Source organism: Lynx canadensis, chromosome A2, assembly GCF_007474595.2.
Source record: "Lynx canadensis isolate LIC74 chromosome A2, mLynCan4.pri.v2, whole genome shotgun sequence".
NCBI lineage: Eukaryota > Metazoa > Chordata > Mammalia > Carnivora > Felidae > Lynx > Lynx canadensis.
In genome coordinates this window covers 106446406-106467754 of record NC_044304.2, presented here as the reverse complement: position 1 = coordinate 106467754, position 21349 = coordinate 106446406, and the positions used below count along the sequence as shown (strand labels likewise).

General features: G+C 37.6%; 1 protein-coding gene across 1 annotated transcript in view; it reads left to right on the top strand.

The window, feature by feature from the left end:
* Positions 1 to 4470: 4470 nt before the first annotated feature.
* ETV1 (ETS variant transcription factor 1) overlaps positions 4471 to 21349 on the top strand; it is a 91383-nt gene continuing 74504 nt past the window's right edge. The window contains 6 exon segments of the mRNA XM_030308041.2: positions 4471 to 4790; positions 4889 to 5085; positions 5220 to 5351; positions 6155 to 6242; positions 7636 to 7683; positions 16919 to 16972. Of these exon segments, the coding sequence (XP_030163901.1) occupies positions 5307 to 5351; positions 6155 to 6242; positions 7636 to 7683; positions 16919 to 16972 (235 nt within the window). The 5' untranslated portion in view covers positions 4471 to 4790; positions 4889 to 5085; positions 5220 to 5306.

Sequence of the window (21349 nt, the reverse complement as noted above, 5' to 3'; positions counted from 1 at the left end):
TTCATGCTCTGTCTCTCTCTGTCCCAAAAATAAATAAACGTTGAAAAAAAAAAAAATGTTGCAGAGAGGCACCTGGGTGGTCAGTCGGTTAAGTATCCAACTTCAGCTCAAGTCATGATCTCGTGGTTCCTGAGTTCCAGCCTCGCATCAGGGTTTCTGCTGTCCACACAGAGCTCACTTCGGATCCAGATCCTCTGTCTCCCTCTCTGGCCCTCCCCCCTGCTCTCCCTTTCTCTGTCTCTCAAAAATAAATAAGCATTTTAAAAAATGTTGCAGAAAGTCAAACTCTGACCAGCAATATATGTGAGCATGCTTATCCCAACATTGACATCCCTGGGTATTAGAACATTTTTTAATGCTCTTCATTTTTTTAATGTGTATAATGTTCTGACTTAGAAGGCAGCTAAGAATTTTTTTCTAAATTTTCTTTTTTCTTTTTTTTCTTCTTTTTTCCTTCCTTTTCTTTCTCTTTTTCTTTCCCTCTCTCCTTTCTTTCCCTCTCTCTCCTTTTTCCCCCTTCCTTCCTTCTTTCTTTCTTCTTCTTTCTTCTTTTCTTTTCTTTCTTCTTTCTTTCTTTCTTTCTCTTCTTTCTCTCCCTCTCTCTCTCCCTCTCTCCCCTCTCTCTCTTTCTCCCTCTCCTGTCCCTCTCCCTCTCCCTCTCTCTTCTCTCCCTCTCTCTTTCTCTTTTTCTTTCAGAAAGAGAGAAAGGGACAGAGAGAATCTTAAGCAGGCTCCATGCCCAGCCGACTTGGGGCTGGATATTATGACTAACCGCGAAATCATGACCTAAGCTGAAATCGAGATTTGAAGGCTTAAAAAACTGAGCCACCTAGGTGCCCTGAGAAGTTTTAGTCATGTTTTGCATTTCCTCCTCTCAGAGAGTTTGCAGATATCCCCAAGCTGACAGTGGCAGGGTTGAGAGGTTAGTCAACACATTGTACACAGTGTCAATTTTTCATATCCTTACCTTCTTCCGAGGTCCACCCCCCATCAAATCCCTGTTTTCTCTCACAGGGGGGGGAAGAAAAAAAAGCCCACTAAACCATTCATTATTTTGGCCCATTCTGGCAGGTCTCTAAGTTTTCCTTTGGAATATATTCATGTGTTTATTTCCTTTGCCCATTTACCCTACTTAATAGTCCTATTTTTTTTCCTTATCAATTTGATGTAGTTCTGTGAAAAACTAGGCCATTAACAATTTGCTTTATAATATTGTTAAGAAATGAATATGAAAGCTACTATTTTACTTAATTAACCTAATTTGAGCAAATTTAATTCTAATCATATTAATCATTAAAACAACTAGTATCATTTTTCTTTTTTGCTGCTTTTAGAAACTCTATTTAACATCATGCATTTTCAGTATAATGCTATAATAAGTTAACTGCAGAAAAGCCACTAATGAATATTATTTTACTTTATTAACTCACAGCAAAGGAACTATAAAGCTTTAAGTAGCTTATATGAAAGTTAAAAACTTTCCAAACTTAGAAATGAATTTTTTTTTTTTTTTTGAGGGGCGAGGGGTCTTTCTCTCAAGAGCTCCTATTTCAAGACCCATATGGGATTTCAAAATACAAGTAAATAAATGTCAAAGCCTCTTGGCCTCTGCTCTGCCATTCTTTGCCTGAAATCCTGCCAAAATGAAATTTTCCATTCAAGGACTGGCATTTACTAAGCTGATTTTTTTAAAGACTCACTTTCAGAAGTAGTGGAAATTCTGTGCAACTTTTGACGTTCCTCTCTGTGGATAGAACAGCTGCCTCTGTAGACACTTTCCACAATGGTAACTTTTTTTGAAAAACAGATTTTTAGTCCTTCCAATTCTTCAGCAACTGGGTCTATTGGCTTTTCCTAGTGCCAAGCATAAAAGATAAACAGCAGTCAACTAAAAGCTGGTGTTTCACTAGGTATAGCAGCACAAACAGGAAAGAAAGAGAAAGGACAGAAGAGAAAGTGGGAGAGAGGAAAATGGTCTAAAAGTTCACTTGCTGGAGGGGCAAGTGAGATAAATCTCAGAAAAATTGTCTCAACAAAACTGAGCTGTAGTGAGACTGGCTGTCTGCTTATTCACATAACACCATTTTCAGTTACTGTTAAGATCAAATAGTTAAGAACTGAGTGCGTTTAAAAAATCCAAGGGGGAAATATGGACCCCCCCTCAGAACAAAGTAAAGTGTTAGGATTAGGGTGCCACTTCTGTTTGCCCAGTGTTGGTGGGAAAAAGGGGGAGTGCTTTTGGGAGCCTGTGAAAGAGTGGGGAACTGGGAAATGGAAACTAAAATTGTCAGCCAGCAAAATCCTGCAGTATTCCTGAGTGAAACTTTAAAAAGTTAACAAGAAACTGCGATAAATTCAAGGTAAAAAATTACAGGAAGTTAGGTGAGAAAACTGAAATCCATCTGAAATCGAACTGTTTGCACTTCTAAAAGCAATGGCTTGAAGCAGCAAGTTACTAGTCTGTCTTGAGGCTTTCTTCCCAACCTACTTAATTTTCGAAAAGCCTTTCACTGCTTTTCTCATAGAGAGTACACCCTGAGATTATCTCCATGCGAGCCTTCCTTTAATTTCCGACTTCTTTTCCTCTTGTCAGACCTAAGGCTCCTTTTCCTCATAGAGTATTTGCCCAGCGACGAATCACAGAGGAGGTAGCGAGGTAGAAAAAAGTTTTGTGGTTTGGGAAACTTAGGCCTTTGTTGTGTCATTTCCCTTGCCCCTCCACGCCCCCAACCACGTGACCAGGAAAGGCCGGAATTTTGTGAATGGAGCCGAAAGGTTGCTGCTGGGGCGGGAGAAGCTCCGCCCCTTCCCTGGAGCGGCCAATCTCTTAGCGGAGCGCTGCGAGGTCAGCAATAAACAACAATGGGCTGGGAAACCACGAGACGTTATTGGCTGCGGCAAGAACCTCGCGGGGGCCTACCCTGAAGCTCCACCCCTTCCCGGTTACCCTGGATACCCGTCCGGCTCTGGCTGCTGAGGTCTTCGGAAACTGTTGCTCACGTTACAGAGGCTGGGTTATCCCGGGAATGCTGGGCGGCGGGACACCCTTGCTATTGGTTCCCCGCCTGATTGCACCCTCAGAATGCACCCCAGAGCGTCTCTATCCTGCGTTGCGAACCCGACTGTGCACAGAACCCCTCTCTGACCTGGGTTAAATGGAGTTCCCGCTCAAATGCTTGTAGGTGCGCGCGTTTGCACCGGCTACTCTGATTTACTAGTTTCAGGGAATGCGTTGTGGGTGTCCTTGTTGTCCACAGTTATTGGGTGTTTCCCCAGTAACACTTTTTCTGTTGTTTATTACAAATTTTTTTTTTTTTTTTTTTTGGCGTAGGTATTTACCCTTCTGTTTCCCTCCATGGGTCCAGAATTGAGTCTTATGTGCTCACACTCTCATTTTAATGCGTCTCCATAGCGTTCCATTTAAGGAACGAAACTTTATAGAAATTGAGAACTACAGCACGTTTCCCTACGGGCGGAACAGCTGCCGGAAACGTCCTTTGGTCTGGTCGCCATCAGTATCACAAGTGAATTTCAACACAGTGCACCAAGTCCCTGGTCAGATCCCCACGGCCTCTCATCCACTGTTGGGCCGAGGCTGCTTTCTAACGACTTTTTACAACCCCAAGCCTCCTAGGCGCGTCAGGGATAGTGGTTTCAGAGTCGCAACCCTCACTTTTTAATGTCCCGAGCATTGTCCTTGAAACCCGAGCCCCAACCCCGCTCGCCCCCACTCCCGGCTGGGGCTGTTTAAAAGCTGGAGAGGAAGTGAAAGCGTCAAGTACAGTAAGTGACACCCTCCGCCTCCTTGTATACATAACAAAAGCTCAGGAAACGTTCGAGTCCCTAGGATATCCGAGCCACCCCATTCCCTCCCCGCTCCTCCCCTCCTCCATAGTGGACTGGAAGCACCTTGTCCCAGTACACACGTGGGACACATTTGTTTTTTATAGTTTTCTTCACCTAGGTTGCTCTGTGGTCCTGCTAATTCTTCCTCCCAATGCACCCCCTCCTGACAAGCAATTCCTCAGCTCCCAGGTGATTTTACTCATGGATTCTTTATTTTACTGTCCCATGAACGATAATATCTTGTTTTACTTGAGGGATGGCTGATAAAATGAAATATTTTTGATAAACCATTATGGTGGTGCTGGATGTTGAAAAACAGGGGAAGAATTTGGGCCAAAAGCTTAGTGGGAACGAGGCTATAGAGCGAGGTGGGTTCGTTATCAGGTTAAAAGTACAGGGGGCTGGAGATCTTGAGGGAGGCGATTCGGAGGAGTAAGGAGGCACAGGCTTGGTGGATCGCACTTCAGGGTATGTATCCGAGCCGAACAAAAGTGCTTTAGGAAATCAGCCCAGTAGTGGACCTAACACACCAGTAAGGAGAACTAGCGACACATGGCTTCAGTGTCCCGGACGCCTTAACAATAAGCAGCGGCTTAGGAAGGCAGCTGATTTCCTCTTAGGCGTTTGCTGACTGTGGACCCAGCGCCAGCCCGCGGAACATCCCTGTAGGAAGAGGGGCGCGAGAGATCCACGAGAAGGGGCAGCAAGCCGCCTGATTGACAGCTCGAAATCTGATCTTGTGAAAGAGACGCGGAGCCAATGGGAGGCAGCGATCCATCAGTTTGGATTGGAGGCCCCTGGAGGAGAAGTAGAGGAAAAACCACCGAATTGAGCTCTGTCAGAGGCGCTTTCGGCTTCCAAGGGGGAAGTGCTGGGCGATAATTAATGTTTTTATTAAATTTGGAGGGAATTTTTTGCAGCCGTTCGCCTAGCGTGGCCTTCAGGTGGGTCTTTCCAACAACTTTTTATGTCTCTCCAGATAATTGCATGGTTGTGGGTTGCAAAAACTATCCTTATGAAAGAGGTGTCTCCGTCTCTCTAGTCCCGTTAGGTGCAAAGCAAGTCTCGTTGATCGCCATTGCTAGTTTTGCACACGTTTGCGAATCAGAGCTGCCCGGGGTACACCGACCGCGCAGGGAAACATCGAGAGTGTAAATAAATACATCGCCTCTTGTTCGGATTTTTGCTACTGCCGAAAATATGTAAATTGTGAACTCTCTTGGCTCTCTTTGGATCCAGGTGAAGGAGGCTGTGTAGGGAGGGTTATTTTTTGTGAATGGGACTGTCTGAGGGTAATTAGCTATGCAAATTCAAGAGCTTCATTCATGATTTTTTTTTTTTTTTAGCCTAAAAGCCATCTTGTTCCCCTCTAGGTTGATAGAAGTCCACATCCCGAGGAAATCTCCAGCTAAATGCTCAAAATATAAAACACTGAGCTGAGCTTTGCGAAGAGCAGCAGAATGGATGGATTTTATGACCAGCAAGTGCCTTACATGGTCACCAATGTGAGTGATCAGTTCGAAAGTTGCTGTTTATAAACTTGACTCCAACGGAGGCGGGGGGGAGGAGAGAGAGAATGAGAAGGGAGGGGGTAAGGGGGTTGGGATTGCAGATACTTTATCTGCTTTGTTGCCACTGTAGGGCGACTGTGCTTCTAGAAGCCCAGTCTTCAAAATGAGCTTACCTTTCAGTGACTTGGATAAGGCATAGTTTTGTTTTTAAGACCCCCCCCCCTTTTTTTTTTCTGATTAAAGTGCCCAAGATGAGTGGAAGAGGAGACGGAGGGCAGCAGCAGCTGCACTCAAAGTTTTTGGCTGGGTTTGTCTGCCACATTGAAAAGAATGAAGTTGAGACTAATGCTGACACTTTTTGTTTACATGGGGTGTTTTTCTTTCTTTTTTTCTTGTCTCATTTTTTCCTCATATTTTTCATTTCACCACTCTATTTATGCTTTTTGTTTTGGGGGGTATCAGAGAGAATAAAACTCACTGTATTATAGTCTAGCTTTAATCTAGCTGAAAACGACTTTAAGTGTGATTGCTTAATGTTTTGATGCCAAGATGCCATGAATACAGGACTGATAAGTAGTAGTGTGTTCCGCTTGGCTGGTAACAACTCTCCCTGGTTGTTGAATTCTCAGCTTTCACTGTCAAATGAGCGCAGAAAATGAAGATTAGATTGGATACTATGGACTTTTATTTTTCTATGCAGAGAGAAGATCCAGTAGACTTATATATGCATGTGTTTTTGTGTATATGACATCTGAGGTTTACATTTTTTTTAAAGGATTTTTTCTTTCCCTTTGTAGAATCAGCGTGGGAGAAATTGTAACGAGAAACCAACAAATGTCAGGAAAAGAAAATTCATTAACAGAGATCTGGCTCATGATTCTGAAGGTGAGGTTTGATTTTGGGCTGAATCCCTGCTCTTTACCTATACTCCCTACCCTCATAAAGAAGAGGAACCCTTAAATCTTAGCTTAAAAATAATATTCTTTCAAATTCCTGCATTTAATTGAGACTTTTACTTGTAGCAATTACCATAATGTGACAGTTTGCATTGGAGGATATTTTATGGCCCTGTCACAGACTAATGAAAGAAGGAAATAAAAAGTTAACAGTGACATCCTTCTTTTAATCACTTTTGTGTTTAAATATTCTGGTCCATATGGCATATAACTAATCCCATACACTAAGGTAACAGTTTTAAAATATCCAACACAGTGGGACATAAGCAGCCACGTATACTACTTAATTTCTCCTTTTTACTTTATCAGAAGTAAAACAATATAAATGATTGCTTGATTTCCCATTCCCCTTACACTGAAACCATATACTATTATAAAACTTTTCGTGGATGATTTCAATGACTACATGGTGAGGTCCTAATATCTTGTTTATAGGCCGTCAAGTGTTCACTGAATCGTAATTAAGGCCTAATTAATAATTATAGTAACTATTTGAAAAATTATGATTTTTTTTTAAATGCACTGTTGGCTAGGAGTTCAATATATTATAAATTATTCCAGACATACGGTAACATTCATAATGAACTTAATCTACTTAGATTTAATTATCAAAGTTCATTTTGCCATTTTGATTAGGTGTATTGAATTTTGAAACTTAACTCAAATCTTCATCCATATTGGACATCCCTCTCCCTCCTACTATGACAGAATACACAGTTTTGGACTTGGTAATAAACAGGTGCCAGGGAATTACCTCACTTTGACTTTGTAACACCTATTAATGTAGAAATTTTCCTTTACAACATTGTATTCAAAAGTTGTCTCAGTTTTGAGGCATTGAACCTCAAAACATACAGTGCTTTAGAAATTATACCATGTTCTGTTAAATCTTTTATATAAGGTCCAGAAGATAAAAAGAAAATGATTTGCAGTCTTTCTAATCTTTCCCCTGTGAGAGTTGACTCTGTTTAAGAAAGGTTTACGTGGATAGACACACCTTCACCTCAGCCTTTTTGTGACTCCTAGTATATGTGTATTTGGTCTCCCAGATCTTACTATATTAAATTATTGGTTAAAAGGGGGAAACTCCTGCCTTTATTATGTATTTCACTAAAAGAGTTTTTTAAAGAAGTGTTGCTTACTAGCAATTACAATGGCAGGATTATTGAGCTATTTAAGTCATGAATCCTGTTTTCTTTTTATATTGACTCCCCTCCCTAAATTAAATTGAGATTTAATACCAACTTCATGACAAACAGTTCCATTTAATGGAAACTAAACGTTTTCAAATCTTTTGTTTATGTCTCTGACTTGTTTTTTAGAACTCTTTCAAGATCTAAGTCAATTACAGGAAACATGGCTTGCAGAAGGTAAGGCAAAAAATTGCTTTAAAAAGAGGGGAAAAGCAACTCTAGAAGGGGTAAAAAAAAAAAAAAAGTCCTGAACTTGCTGTCTTAATGTTCAACCCAATTAATTGAGCTCTAAAAGAGCCACCTCATGTGTCATGCATACATTAGAGTCTCTGATGAGTTTGTCTTTGGGGAATCTGGGGCTGCACTACCCAGTGTCATCACAAATTACCAGGAGAAATTGCTTCCAGCTCCCAATCACATCTGCTTTTGGCAAGAACTAAAGCACCAAGACTTCAAGTTCTAAGCCTCTGTTCAGATTTTAATTGCAATTGATCAGGTTTATATTATTGTACCTCGAGAGACCTCCTAGAGCCAGAACCCGGCTTGCTGTTTCTTTTAGAGCAGCGCATATCATTATTTGGTGTTCTGGTGGAGGACTTTTCTGATGGCAGAAATTAGTTTCTCTGGGTTCATCAGGACGGGATGCTTCAAGATTTAAGTGCAAGTGTCTTCTTTCCACCTTGTTCACAGCACAGAACGTTAGGTGTGTATGCAATACTTAGGAAATCTATGGCTTTAAAAGAAATCTTTGGGGGATTTAAGGATTCAAAATAATGTTTTCTATTTGTTACTATTAGGTGATAGTTGCTGAGATGGGTTTTGCTTTTATGTCACTTTCGTTAGGATTTATTTAATATGGCAAGGTGACATCTAAAGGCAGTACTTTTGTTTTTAATTACTTTTTAGTAAAATTTTGTGCTGCAATCTATTTTATCTTTTATGGGTACAACTTTATTTTACAGGAACAATGACATACTGCTTCAGTACAGTTTAATACAACTTGGGAAATGCCTAATATTGAGGGACTTTTGTTAGTGTCCATAATTTGAAATTTTTCTTTTGGATTTGTCATGATAAATGTGGAATATTAATTTTATCCTATGATGTGTTTTATGGGAAACACAAAAAGAAAATTATACATTTTTAAGCCCTGAGTCTAATTTGTATTTCTGTCTGTCTGTTATATGGATATGCAGTTTCCGGAACAGATTTCTAAGATTGTTAAAAGACGAGAGAGAAGGTCTCTTTAAATGGAACCCAAGTGTTGCTCTTGCTACTTTGAGGCTGACTGCAGGGTTTTATCGGGGGTCTTGCTTGCAGTTCATCAAGTTGCTGTTAGCATGTAAAATAAGTTTCTTTGTCTTGCTGATATTCTTGTTCTCTAAAAAGCTTTTGCAATCTTTATAAATCTTTTAAGTTAAATAGCTTTCCTAGTAGCCCTTTGAAAGGGTGATTTAATTTGCATGTTCATAAAAGGTGAGTATTGATGAAAGCTTTAGTTACATTTAAAGGTCATTTTGCTTGTCTCTGTAAATGAAACTTATTGCAATAGATTACTTAGTATTGCGACATATACTATACCTTAAAACTTAACTTTTTTTCAGAAAAATTTGCACAGAGGTCCTTGTGTTAACTTTGATCTGTTAGTTTTGCAAAGTTGAAGGTTGTGAGGACATTATGTTTAGGCGGGCATTTGTTTGCTTATCTAAAATAACTGGAAATATCCATTTTAATTGTTCTTGAAGATTTTTGGTTCTTAGATGTTTAAGTCTCATTGATTCCAAGGCAGTGCTCTTGCTGGCAGATTTTGAATGTGCATAGCAACTCTGTTTCTGGAATTTTAAAATGTGGATTCTGTGACAGACTCTTGCCATTTTATAATCAGTTTTACTACAGTCTCTTACTTTTGTTTTGTTTATTTGTCGCTCGGGTAAGTGATTTCAATAACTTATCCAAGTTAATCTGTTTTAAAACTCTGCACTACATATATTCTTACCCGTGATTATTAATGTACCTATAAATCAGATCTGAAAGATTTAGCTTTATGTAAAACAAACCTGGAAAATGACTGATGTATTTGGAGGAACATGGACTTTTACATAGAAGGTAATTCATAAGCTTAAATAAGTTCAGGAATTAATCCTCAGGGTGTTTTATCGAATACCCAGGTGGGTGACTGTTTATAAACTATGGATAAGGCTGCATTTTAGAATAATGTAAACAGTTTTCAAAAGAGTTTACGTTAATTTATTCTATCATGATATAAACGTAATGCTGTTAATATGATTTTTTAAATCTTAATAATGGAGAGTTCTTTTTTACTATTTGTTAATAGACTGCACATTTATTTGTATTTTTAGCAACTCTATATAATAATATTATTTGCTTTAGCGTTTTAACTTGACTTATCCCACGTGTTGAACTCAGAACAGATCTTAAAATTACAGGAGATTATTTCTGGCTAGGTTTGCCTATTTATGTCCTTCTGGACATCCACAAATTAAAACATTACCAGATTGGCAGACTATGAACTGTTTCTATATTTCTTTTCATAATGGTTGGTAGCCAAGAAAGTGACCATGGAATTTTAAGGCTTCTTGACCCTTTAAAAAAAAAAGATCATGGGCGATTAACCAAGTTTCTCTCAAGAGTTAGAGTCCCACTGGGAAGTTAAACAGGTCTAAAAATCATATTAGATATGAGTCAAGTTGTGTCCAATGAAAGTTATGTTTTTAAAAAGTTATCAAAGCCCCTAAATACTTGGGAAATGATATATCCTAGAGGGTTTAATTTGTTTTTTCCTGTAAGAATTTTTATAAATTAGATTCAAAGTGCAACATAGGGATTAGTCATAGGTAAAATATTATGAATTATGAAATGTGTTTTATATCTAAGGACAAATTGGGGTAGATAAGGCGGGACTATTTGAGGGTGAAGGTTGGAGCCAGTATTCTCAATTTGCTAATATCCTCTAATTTAGGGGGAAGAATGGAAGTGTATTTTACATTTTTAAGCAGGATCAAAAATATGTTTGTGAAGAATGTAACTTTGTATTAGTATCACTTTTTAAGTATTAACCCTGAAATTTAAATGCTGTTAACATATATACCACAATTTAACGTATTCACATCTCATTCTGAAGAAAATTGAAAAGATAACGTTTTCAGTGACCACAGTAGCACTTAAAAAATAATATGTGTCTTTTTAAAATTTTGCCAAAGCCGCTTTATAATTTTACTATGTACAATTTTTTATTGATTCTTTTTCTTTTGAATTAGATTGCTACTGACAGAAAGGCAATTTCAATTATTTGATCTCATGAAATAATGAGTTCCTATATCAATCCTATCAACATCATGGTAACGTCTTACTCTTAACATCCTGTTTTAAGTGATGCTGTAGTGAATGGTGTCCTAGAAATTGGTAGTTAAAATGGACCCTTTTGTGTGTTAGGAAGATAACTAGAAGGATATAAAGTTGAGTTTAAAAAGGATTGCATTCTTCCAAAGTTGCTTATTAGAGCTTACCTACTAACTTAAAGAGAAACCGTAAATTTCCTATGTATCTAATGTGAATACATAGCACATTTTGAACATTGTTTTTGGTGTGGATCTAGATGTTCTTGAGGTTCCATTTCATCAGTAATATTAAGGACAAAAGTCAACAGTGATTTGCTGCCACAGGGTAGAATGTTTCTCAGTGGTGTTATAGTTAATTTTCCTGCTGCCACCACGCTTAAATCTAAGTTTACTCTTCAAGAACAGCCTTTCTACACCAAAAGTTATTGCTTCCTGCAGATAGGGCTTCTTTTTTTTTTTTTTTCTCTTTTGTGTTGTGTGACCTTCAAATAATAGGTTAACAGTAGAGATGTCTGCCTTTACTTCAGTGGCTGATACTAAATTTACATTCAAAATAATTTCTAATGAAGTCCCTTTAAATAATAGGTGCTGTTGTTACTCGCCTTACATAATGCCACCCACAATGCACCTGGTCCTAATGTACCCATTTTAATTTTTCAAAAATTATAACTGTTTCTTGTTTAAATGGAACATAAATTGGATATGTGTCCATTAATGTATTGTTTTTTCTTTTAAATGTGATCCGGTAAAAACTAAAGATTTTAAAAACTACGTTATGTTGTGTGGTTTACGTAAAACAGGAAATGAGAATAAAGCATCAAATTACCGAAGTCCATCCTATTTCTTAGTTTTGAGCAAGAATCATTTCATGTGTAGGGGGGAGGGGCGTGACCCCTCTTTTTGTTGTATCAGGAAATACTCTAAAATATGAGAGCAAGACTTCTCATTTGGGCTTGATTAAAAGATAGCAGGTAAAGTAAATGTATTATATTTCTAAATATTTATTGGAATTCTATAAATGCCTTTTTATCTAGAGTCTACTTGCAAACCACCCCCCTCACCAAAACAAAAAGCCAAAAACAAAAAAAAAACAAAAAAACCCACCAAACTTTGTTTAAATAGATCTTGGATCTGGTATAGTTTAGATACAGTTTTTCCGGAAGGTCCTAAGGAGTGTTAATGAAATACTGCTTTTCTGGTTCAGTTACAAGAAATGTGTCATGTTTTGGATTTCATAATATAACTTTATTCCCTTTGACCTGTGTACAAGCTTGTAATTAAAATGATAATAATAATGTCAGACCTCCGTAGTATTAGAGAAAATAGAAACAACAGCTCTTAAGCCACACTTAAGTTTTCAAGTCACTGTAGGTTAGTTTAATGTTAGGAATTGAAGCTTATTTGAGGCTAAAGACAACTAAAACGTACTGTTTTCTTTTTTTTTAGAGCATCAAGTATTAAAGATGTCTCTGTCATGCAGAAAAGCTTTCTCTCTCTCTTTTTTTGTCTCTTTAAATATGTTTATACTGCCGTATTAATTAATGCTTATACGTTGGTACAATCATTTTAATTTTAAAAGCGGATGTGGTATAAAACCAGGCTTAGTGGCTTCATGATTATTTTGTTCCGTGGCCCGAAGCTTCATTTTAGGATTACACAGAATGCCACTGTGCAAAGGTTGATTTTCTTGTTGTTTTACTTTTATTTAAAATAAAATTTAAGTTTATTCAGAGCAACTCGTTTCTAATTCTTTGGTTCAAAGTGAAAGGCTACAAAGTTCAGTAATAATCTAGTCTAATCTCAGGATAAAGAAAATCTGAATAATAGGCAAGAAAAACAAGGCATTTCTTCAATGAATTTTTTCCATCCTTGCTTCCTCCATCCTTCTCTCCATTCTCTTAGTTCCTTCCTTCCTTCTTTCCTTTCTTCCTTTTCTTCTTCCTTCCTAGTTTTAGACATTTAGGTTTTTGTGACAAGTTACCCTATAAAGCAGAACGCAATAAATCAGTCAATCTATCCATCGATCATCTATCTGTCTATAGATGTCTAGATAGATTTAATTTTGTAAACTTGTCATTTATTTAAATGTATACCTTAATGAACCCGAGCTGTATTTGAGATAGAGCGATAAAATCGGTGTGTTTATTGCAAGTTCAAGTTGACTTGCTTTAGCTCTCTGGAAGGGTGTGACATGAAAAGATTGCGGTTGGGCCACATGGCTCATGCTGGACTGTGTTTTTGTGAATGGAGGCAGAACTCCAGTTCTGCCTGCTTGTCTGGAGGAATTGCTGAGGAGATCAGCTGTCTCATTCACAGGCAGAAAGAATGACTCATACATCTTCCGCCTTGTTTGGCTCCAGGTCATTGTTACAGTGGATAGAACTGGTTTTAATTAAATATTAACCCCTTTTATACTTGCCATTTGTTCCATTTTTAATTTTCCCACTTTTTTTTTTTTTTTCATAGCTTTACAAGAAAACTTCACGGACACCTAGTTTGTAAGAAACAGGTTGCCTGCAGCCAACCTTGGAAAATATTTAAACTCTCACCTTTTCTTAAGTAATTATTATTTCATCTGAAAGCTCAACATGAGCATAAAAATAAAGGAACTCTATTTACAAACTGCCACCGTGCCCGGAAGTATTAGTTAAGAAAGTATGTTGAAACTAAAAACGAGGGTTTGTGATGCTGTGACATCTGAATCATGATTAATATTTTTGAGTTTGTTTTTCATAGTCTGTATTGCTATGCAGTAAAGAGAGAGAGAGAGAGAGAGAGAGAGAGAGAGAGAGAGAGAAACAACAACTTTGGATAATAATCTAGGTAAAGCAAATAGCTGAGAGTGCAGATACTACCCTTTTAAAGCTGAAGTCCTGAGACTTGATGGCAACTTGTCTATTAATGTGCAATGAACTGATAGAGCCACTCCAGCTATTACCAATAAAATCCACATGCTTAATCTTCTTGAAAGCCTTTTATTGGTCTTTTGGTATATACTTTTCCCCCTTGTCCTTTCTTACTCTTCCCCTTCCTCTTTAATTACATAGTGTGGGGAAACATTTTCATTCCCCAAAGGTGATTATTGCAAGCATAGTTGATAATAGATAGCAGTGAAAATAGTATTTTTTAAAGGTTGGCCTCTATTGTTAATTTTCCACTTTGGAGTTGGTATGGCTTGCCACAAATTTTCAGGCAGCTGTAGTTTGCTACTTCACAGAATTCCCGTGAATTGAGGAAAAAAGGAAACGCATGATACGAGTGTGGCAATACTTTGTCATATTTTCCTTGCCCAGATCCAACGTGTGTTTTTCGTTAACTGCTTTCCTTTTACTCTAACTTGAAATTAGAAGTATACTTAAGCCTTTGTCTATTTAAGTAGCATGCCTGCTTCATTTGGTCTATTCAGTTCCTTAAGATTAGCTTCTGTGAAAATGTGAGTCATATGTTTTTTGTTAAAATTCTGTAATATGTTCAGGCATAAGTGTGAAGTATTTATTCAGTATGTTAAAGAGTTAGAACAGAAATAGCAGCTCTACAGCAATTCGTATTCTTATTCTTTTTACAAATTGTTACGCACCTATTTTCTATGTATCTGGAAGTATAACTTCCAGCTTGTTCTAAAATTTTGCTTTTTTTTGCTCCCCAACATATTCTAGCACGTACCACGTATCAAAAAAATCATCAGTGATTTTTATGTCTCTCTTGCAGTGATACATATCCCAGAGTTGCAATTTTGTCTTATGATAGTAAGGAAAAAATAATGTCTGGCCTTTAGGACACTCATACCAGCATATTCAGTTACAAATATATTTTTGTTACTCACCAGCTATTTTTAACTATTCCTGTAAAGGGATATTACATTTTTATTAGATTCTTGTAAATGTTGGCTTTTAAAAAGCATAGTAATTGCTGTGGCTGATAATTTTGCATCTCAATAGTTATGTCTGTTTAGCTGTTAATTTCGAAGGCAAACCAAAACATGTGGATTTGATGGAGAAATGTGTAGGATTTGGTTCTGTCTACGTGCTGTTATTTATTAAGTAGATATTGAAAACATTTTTTTTTTTTTTGGTGTGAAAACTCTACTTGTACAACTCTGTGAGAAAAATGAAGCTTACTGTAATGTGAAAAAATGTTTATAGTTAGAGAATACTAATGTACAAATTGTAGCAGTTTTTTTAAATCCCTTTCCAATATAATTCCCGAGAACTAAAGGTGTGTAACGTGCATTGTAATGACGGGAGGAGTTGTGTGTGTGTGAATTGAAAGAAGTGGGTGAGAGGTGAAAATTTGGAAAAAATAAGTCACATTTAGAATTCCATGTAGTTGTCACAGAAAACCTGTATTAACACTTTTACACCGAGGAATAAAATACAGTTCAAATAGGTTAAATAATGCATGTAGTTTACACTGATAGGAAGTCATAAAACTATGATTTGAAGTTCGCATGACCTTCGTTATCCATGGTAGCAGACATTAGTGGAATATGAAGGGGGCAAAAGAAATCTCTGCTTTTATTATAGGTTGGTTGATCAGTTAATAGCTTGGAAAAAAGTTCTTAACATTTTTGGTGACAGAGGATGGAATTTGTCTTTAATAAGCTGATCTCCTGGTTCACAGAGAACGTTAGGAAAGAATTTAATGTCACATTGTATATATTTTAATACTTGGCAAGATTTTCATTGGTTCTCCTTTTGAAAACATGATATAAATTTTATTCAGCCGGACATTTCCCGTTTAAAAAATGTGATTAAATAAGCCAACACAAAAGAATGCTTAATCCTATTTATGTTGTATTTCTTTTTTATACAAAAATTTTAATACAGAATTCCTTTTTCTAGGGAATTTTTCTTAAATCATTCAACTACCAATCCAAAACTTTTTCAGCAAAGAGTGATTCTGTTCAGAAACTTTCCCCATTCAGCGTAGGCTCTTTTTAAAAAAATTAATTGACATTTATTTTAATATGACTTGACTGGATAAAACGTTTCAGTATTAGATAATACTAGTAAAGTAATACTAGTAATCACATCATAGCTAAAGTTAAATAGAACAACTCCTATTTTTACCAGATTAAAAGTAACTAACTTCTGTTTTATGTAGTTTGTGTATATGTGAGTATGTATATCTGTGTGTATACCCGAAAACTTGTTTTAGGAATATCTTGTTAATTTGGAATAGGTTATTTTGATGTCTGAATCAACCGTGATGAAAATATTTTAGAAGCGAAAAACTGTCCTTGTGTTTTGATGGCTGCTGAATGCATTAAGTCCTTGCTATTCAGTATTTTTTTCCTTTACTAAAAATAGGGAAGGTATTTGACGTGAGGGTTGATGAACTAGTGATATTCTTTTCATTAGTGTTGTATAGTTGCCAGGAAAATACTTGGTATGAAAAGATTGACTTTATTTTTATTATTTATACTGTATTATGACACAACCACTAAAATACAATATTGTCTTATATACGACCAAAATATAAGACAATGCTCTCATTAAAAAAAAAAAAAAAGTCTGTAGCCTATTTTGCCCAAATTTAGGTCAAACATTTTTAATTATGGCAGTCTAATTTGCAATAGGCCGAACATACCAGAAGCAGGCATTTCTGAAAAAGCAGAGGGATGTGTGGAGCTGCACGTCGTTTGAAAGAAATTGTGTAGTTAATTTAGATGGGCTGCTGAAGCACTGGCTGTGAGTGAATTGAAATACTTCTTGCTTCATTCTTGCAAAGAAGCACTGCAGCTAATAGAAATCCTGTAGCTTCTTCTATTTTGTATGTCTCTCTTATTTCCATCTGGCAGGTGATAGTCAGAGGGACCACAACTGCCCCAATTACATTTCTGACATAAAATGTTTTCTAGTTGACATCAATGGTTGCTTCTATTTTCCCTCCCAAGTATGGCCGTCAATACCGGTTGAAATAGGAGCTCATTGGCAAATAATCACAGGTTTGATCGGAGCTGAAAAAGATCTTACTTGAAAGATCTTACTTGACATTCCTTATGCCTTGGCAGTTTCTCTCTTAATTTTTTTTTAATTTCTTTTTTTCTTCAGCTCAGGTACCTGACAATGATGAGCAGTTTGTGCCAGACTATCAGACTGAAAGTTGTAAGTATAGTATGACTCATCTCTTGAATTTTTCTGTCTTTCTTGTTTCCTTCTTTCCTTCTTTCTCTCTGGTTGGTTTCTACTTCCAGTGTCTGTTCTTGCATTATGTTGGTACCTTTCTAGCTTACAGTCATGAGATGATTATATTTGTCAAGTTGTGACATCAGCAGGGTCCCTATATGATCTGAGTAGAGCTCCAAAGAGTAGCCAAGGAAAACTGTTTTGATTAAAAGATGGTCCTATTCTCTGTATTCGGTTAATATCCTCGGAGAAGAAATAGGGTGCGATCCATGAACGTGCAAGTGTTTACTTACAATTTTTTTTTTGTTATGTTCACGAGAAAAAGACTAAATGCTGATGGGAGAAAGTCAGTAGTTAACATCCATGTGAGATTATTTATTGAATAACTTATACAAATGCATTGGCTCGTATTATTTTACATTCATGAACTTGCACTTGTTTTGATTTAGTTTTTACCTTCGTTTTCTGCTTCCTAGTTACAGTAAGACGCATGGACGGAGCCCTTGGCTTCTCTTAAGATCCCTTCCAGTATTTCTTTCCCTGAGCCTTGCTCTAGGGCCTGTCAGAGAATGCGTGAGTTGTGATTCACAGGATGCTCGCCTCCCAGGAATCCCCGAGTGAGCATTATGCTTGTACAAACATGGCTGCCTCGGGGGCTCCTTCTCTACTTAGGCTTTGCCATTCTACCAACTAACTACAGCTGTGGACCTGAGGTGTAAATAGTAAAGAAAGGGGTATAAATGCCATCTTGATTATGAAACTGACCTAATACGTTTTCATTCATTAGTACCCCTTAAAGCTCTAACTTGTCTCATTTTTTCCAGACCACTGACAGTTTCACAGGGGGCAGTATCAATAGCTACCAGAAATGCTTTCCACCTTACAATTTAGCAAACCCATATTCTCACACCTAATATCACACATCTCCTACAGATACCTCTGTGACTTTGAGAAACAGATGTCTGTAAGCCATGTTTTCCCCTTTTATGTTTGGTGTTTTCAATTCCCCAGGTGTCAAGAGTTGTGAGAGGTTATATCCATATCCTCTCCAGTGTTTTAGTTGAGCTCTATTACAGTTTTCTTTGCTTGATTGTGGTAAAATACACGTAACAGAAAATTTACCATTTTAGCCATTTTATAAGTGGGCAGTTCAGTGTCACTCACGTTGTTATGCAAACATCGACACTGGCCACCTCCAGAACTTTCTCATCATCTCATACTGAAACTCTGTGCTTACTAAAAACTAACTCCCCACTGCCCCCAGCCCCTGGTAACTGGTCTTCTCTCAGCCTAATTTTTGATCTGAGAAGATAATTTTGTGTGCTGTTTAATGTCTGAATATAGTTATTAGAATACGATTTCAAGAAGCCTATTCAACAATGATGTAGAACTAATTAGAGATTCTTAGAAATTCCCAGAAAGATGACATCTAAGGATGCTGGCTAGGCAAGGCCTGCCTTTCTTCTTTACAGTGTGGGAAGGGAATGGTCACACTTCTAGCATTGCTCTTTCTGGACATTTGAGTGTTTTCTAAAAGTTAAACCTGTCATCTGAGTGCGAGAAGTATTCTCCTTGAGTCATTTTACATCTGAAGAAATTGGTAATGCTTCCAATACTATACCAAATGCAAGGGTAAAATCACTACCAAAAAATACAAATTCGTTCCTTTTCTTATTTTGGTGTCTTTTCAGTTTTTCAAATTCTTGACTCTTTTGTGTCCTTGAACTCTTTGTTCTCGTGGTCCACAGTGGGGTGATTTTTTCCTTTCCCTTTTTACTGCTTTGATAACTCCTCTTCACTCCACTCATCTTCCTGCCCTTCTGTTTCCCTAGGGTTCTGTCTGCAAGCCTTTGCTCTTATTTAACATGTGCCATCCCTGCAAAGTCCCGTAGAACTATCTGTGATGATGGAAGTGATTTGTATCTGAAGCATTTGGCATTATAGCCACTAAACACATTGCTCACTGGGCACATGAAGTGTGGTTCATGAGACTGAAGATGGGAATTTTTTTGTTTAATTTTTACGACCTTAGATATGAATAGACATGTGGCTCTTGGCTGCGGTAGTGGTCAGCCCAGTTTTGTGTAGTGATGTCTCCCACATCATTATCTCTAGCGTGTGTGTCCCCTCTGCCCCTGTCTACTGGGCATCTTCACTGCTCCACCAACTCATCCTTGATGCTTGTGCCAAGTCAGAAAAATGCAACACATCCGGACTCAACCCTCCGCTCTTAGCTTGGCATTGGCGTAAAACACTGTTACCCGTGGTGTTCCACAGACAATTCCTGCTCAGCCAGGCCAGTGTGGAAATTATTGTTACGATTTTTCCTGATCAGCCTCTCTCGTCTGCTTCCCTTGCCTTTCCCAGTTGATGACATCACCATCCAAGCGGGAAATCTTTATCTTCAATCCCTCCCAGTTCTTTACTGTACACTTTCAGTTGCTTACCTTACCAAGTTGTTGATTCTGCCTTTCAAAAATCTCTTCATTTTGTGGTCTCTGCTTATCTCTGTTTCATGCTCTGGGTTCACACCCACATTCTGTCTTGACTGGTCTAGTGCATAAGCCTTTTAATTGGTGTTCTTGCCTTCAGTTTTCCCTCCTCCCAATGCATTCTCTGAAGTGGCATTAATACATAGCTGTCTGACCTTGTTAATTTTCTCCTTAAACTCCCTTCGGAGCAAAGTCTTCCAGAACATTATTCTACAATCTGGACCTCGACTTGCTATGTCAGTTTTAACTTTTGCCAGCCCAGCACCTGGTTCCTCCCTATCTGCTGAGCTTGAGCCCTTCTAATTTTTCAGGTCTCGGAACAGATGACGCTGTTTTAGGTCTCTCTGCCTTTGTACATGTGGCTCATTTTGCTTTTTTAAACTTGTGCTTTTGCTCTGTGGTGGTGGCAGACCTCCTACTCCAGACTCCCCTTAGGCGTCACCGTGTTGAAGTCTTGCCTGACTTTGTCTTGCCGTCCATACCCTGCAGAGTGAGACTCCACAGCACCTTGTAACATTTTAGATACATGTCTTTCTTCAATAAGACTAAACTGTTGCAGGATTAGGAGCATATCTGTTTAGCAAATACAGCAGCACAGAAGATAAAGTGGTTACCCTAAATGTTATCTGCTTCTTAGGACTTTTTTCCTCCTAAGTCTTTTCAAAGTCTTAATTCCCTTCTTAAGGTAGAAATACATGATTACGCCTTAAAACAATAGATGTAATCTCATTTTGGAAAAACATGCTAAAACCATGATTGTTTAGCCAAAATTTTCACAATGGTAAAGTTTTATTTGTCCTCAGTAGTGAATATTTACAGTTTAACAAGTGAGGTTCTGGGACTTGTGAATAAAACACCTAATTATGAAGGAGACCTCTAAACAAAGGTGAAAATAAATCTGAAATAGTCTAATGAAAAGGAAATGGAGATGTGCTTTATTTCACATTTTCATTGACATAAAAAACTGTTGTTCAGAAGATGGTGAACAGCTAATTTCGATGTTCATTCATTGAGAACAGAACAAAGGAAAATGATTTAAAAAGAGAAATAGGGTATATGAATTAAATTCTAAGGATTTCTGGAGGCAAGAGGTTATCAAATATTGGAACTGAAAGGTTAGATTGTCTGCTAAATGCCCTATACAAATGTTCGATTCTTCTCTGGGAATGCCTAGTGGAGCAGAGGCATCCTATCTCTAGGAATAGAAAGAAACCCCACCCCCTCTGTGTGGCCCATCTACAAATTCTATGGGGCCCTTTTTTCAAATGTAAATAACCAGATTTCCTTACCTACCTCAACCACATAAAATGCTTCTCTTTTTATTGCTTTAGCCCTTTGATAAATGTAGGTTAGGAGAATGAACAGCTAAAGTCTGCTCATCACTGGATTACAGAGCATGCATTTGTCTGTAATGTGTAAATCTATGTAGAAAAGTAGAGAACAGAGCATTCAAACATGGTGAAAAATGAGATTAAACCATAATACTTGGGTTTTCCCTAAAAATATTCCCATTCTTTATTTTTACTTCTAAAACATGTCAATTGGAAATCCAGAATAGAAAGATCTATAGCTTGCTGCTGATCGTTTTGAAGGGTGCTGACTTTTGGAACACCTATGTAGACATCAAAAGCAAATGAAAAAAACAAAAACAAAAACAAAACAACTCCCTACAAGTCCATCCTGGGAAGTGAATGGAGGCTATAAGAAAAGATTACTTGGCTATCACAAATTGTTTATGACTTAGAAACAAATCTTTTCAGAACTCAGACACTCTGCTGAATAAAGCAGAATTACTTTAAGATATGCTTTAGTCCAGAGGAAGTAGAATTCTGTCTTTTTCAGAAAAGAGAATTTAAAGAATATT